The sequence below is a fragment of the Beta vulgaris genome, chromosome 1, assembly GCF_026745355.1.
Source record: "Beta vulgaris subsp. vulgaris cultivar EL10 chromosome 1, EL10.2, whole genome shotgun sequence".
Classification (NCBI taxonomy): domain Eukaryota; kingdom Viridiplantae; phylum Streptophyta; class Magnoliopsida; order Caryophyllales; family Amaranthaceae; genus Beta; species Beta vulgaris.
In genome coordinates this window covers 43,189,436-43,191,527 of record NC_079202.1, presented here as the reverse complement: position 1 = coordinate 43,191,527, position 2,092 = coordinate 43,189,436, and the positions used below count along the sequence as shown (strand labels likewise).

The window sequence follows — 2,092 nt, the reverse complement described above, 5'->3', positions numbered from 1 at the left end:
TGGGTCTCCCCACCTCCGGAATCGGGTCGAGGACTATTCACCTCGACAGAAGGCTCCTTTCTAGCCTTCTTTGCGGAAGCCTCCTGCTCGGCTCGGGCCTTCGCCAAAGCCTTTTCCGTCATTTCCACCCTCTCTTGGTGCGCTCCTTGCGCTTCCTCGGTTTAGGGTTGGAAGGATCCTGCAAAACACATTAAAAGATGGTGAGAAATTGAAAAACCTAAAGCCAAACCGGGTCGGAAGAAAGGGTTCTCACTTTTGGCTTGGAAGGCTTGTTAATCTTGTTGGCCTTCATCTCGGCCCTAATCCGAGCCGCCTTCAGTGCAGCGGAGGTCAATCGTTCGGCCATCTCTGAGTCGGTCTCTTTGAGAAAGGCTAGGGAGGCTTCTGCAAAAGGAAAAAGAGTTAGAGCAAAATATCAAAGCAAGCATAAATATAAGTCAACCGGACCCCCTTTTGCCGAATTACCCTTGGGAAAGGCCGGACTCAGGCCGAATGCGGCGAGGAAGTGCTCGTTCTTGAACATTTTGCAGCTCGGGAGCCAGTTCCCCGCTACGAACACCTCGCCACCATCGACTATCTTAGCCTCCAGTTGAAAGTAGATGGCGGCCACGGCTTCCTCGTCGGATAGCTCTGGCACCTTGAAGTTCAAACAGTGGTTTGGCTCGGATGACGGGGGCACGGTGGGGATGCCCCATTCCCCACCATAGTACACAAAGGCGAATCCTCGGCGGAACCCCTTCTGAGAAGTGGGGAGATCAAGAACTGTACGATAGCCCCGCCGAGCCTGAAAACACCACCAGCCCGGACCATGGTCCCCGGCTGGCATTTCGAACAATTTGTACATATGCCGCCAAAGGGTCAGGGTCGGCTTGACACCGATGATGTTACAGATCACCTGAACCGCTAAGATCCCGCCCCAAGAGTTTGGGGAGAGCTGACCCAAGCACATGTTGTAGGCGTTCAGGATGTCTTTCTCGAATGGGGTCAGCGGGAATCTTAAGCCTAGTTCCATGGCCTTATAGTAAAACGCCGTGCACCCGGGCGGCGGAGACAAGATTGTATGGCTAGCATCGGGTCGGACCAGTATGTAGGGGTCCTTTATTTGGAATTTCGCTGCTTGGCCTCGGGCATCCTCCAATAGGGCCTTTATTAAAGATGGAAGTGGAAATTTGGCGCCCGGACCGCCTTTGGGGTCGATCTCGGGATACGCGAGCCGACCCGATGTAGAGGCTTCGCCTTCCTCTCCTGGCATAGCTATCCTAACTACACCATCAGACAAATATTTGTCTAAGTAACTCCTCGAAGAAGGATAGGCCAGGGACACCTCCCAGGGTAGGGGGATGGTACCCTCGGCCTCCTCCTCCTCGGCTTGCGAAGGAGTACTTGGGAGGGAAAGCGCCTCAGGCACGCCGAGGGATCCGGGCAACTTATTAAAGTTGACACCAAAACCATTCCCATACCCCTCACTTCCTCGGCTAAATTATAAGGAGGTGAGGGAGGGGGTGTCACTGACTCGGACGAGCTCCCCATTATTTATCAACAGAAGGGGGTCGGCCGATTTTATTAAAAGAAAGAGAAGAAAAACTTAGTAAAAAACAAAACAAAGGCGTACCTGGTCGGACGAAGAAGATGGGGCTCGGACTTAGAGAGAGAAAATGCTCTAAAGTAGAGAGAGAGAGAGAGCAGAAAACTCAAATTTAGAGAGAGAGAGAGAATTGTAAAAGTGACAAAAATCTCTCCCATCTCTCCTACTTATAGGCAGAATCCTCGATCTCCGCGTGCCACGTCACACTTGGACCGGGCCTTGTGTCTTCACACCTTAATGGGCCTCCCAACTGCCCAAAACTGTTCAAAAGGCACAACCCCTCGGAATATCAATCGTCACAAAAGTCATGAATAACCAGAAGTTGAATCGCCACCATGTTTTCAAGCACCCCAATAATCCACCGTTGCCACGTGGCATTTGGGTTCCCAAGAAACTATTAAGTTCACCAGCTCAATATTGCCAGTTCACCAGCTCAATATTGCCAGTTCATCAGCTCAAGGTTACCCACTCGGTCACCTCAGCCAGTGGTCCAAAACCTTAGGCCCC

At 51.9% G+C, this 2,092-nt stretch overlaps 1 protein-coding gene across 1 annotated transcript; it reads right to left on the bottom strand.

Moving 5' to 3' along the window:
• Positions 1 to 202: 202 nt before the first annotated feature.
• On the bottom strand, positions 203 to 1,690 carry LOC130592194 (uncharacterized). Its single transcript, XM_057396376.1, has 2 exons — positions 466 to 1,690; positions 203 to 384 (listed from the first exon to the last, which is right to left on the bottom strand). Exons 1-2 carry the CDS (start codon positions 1,250 to 1,252, stop codon positions 218 to 220), a joined length of 954 nt encoding a protein of 317 aa, XP_057252359.1. The 5' UTR covers positions 1,253 to 1,690; the 3' UTR covers positions 203 to 217.
• Between the last annotated feature and the right edge of the window lie 402 nt (positions 1,691 to 2,092).

Excerpts from the sequence above, each read along its gene's own strand:
- LOC130592194 (XM_057396376.1), bottom strand. The coding sequence starts at position 1,252 with ATGCCAGGAGAGGAAGGCGAAGCCTCTACATCGGGTCGGCTCGCGTAT. Across the intron at positions 385-465 it reads GAGTCCGGCCTTTCCCAAGG|AAGCCTCCCTAGCCTTTCTC; the intron begins GTAATTCGGCAA and ends TTCCTTTTGCAG.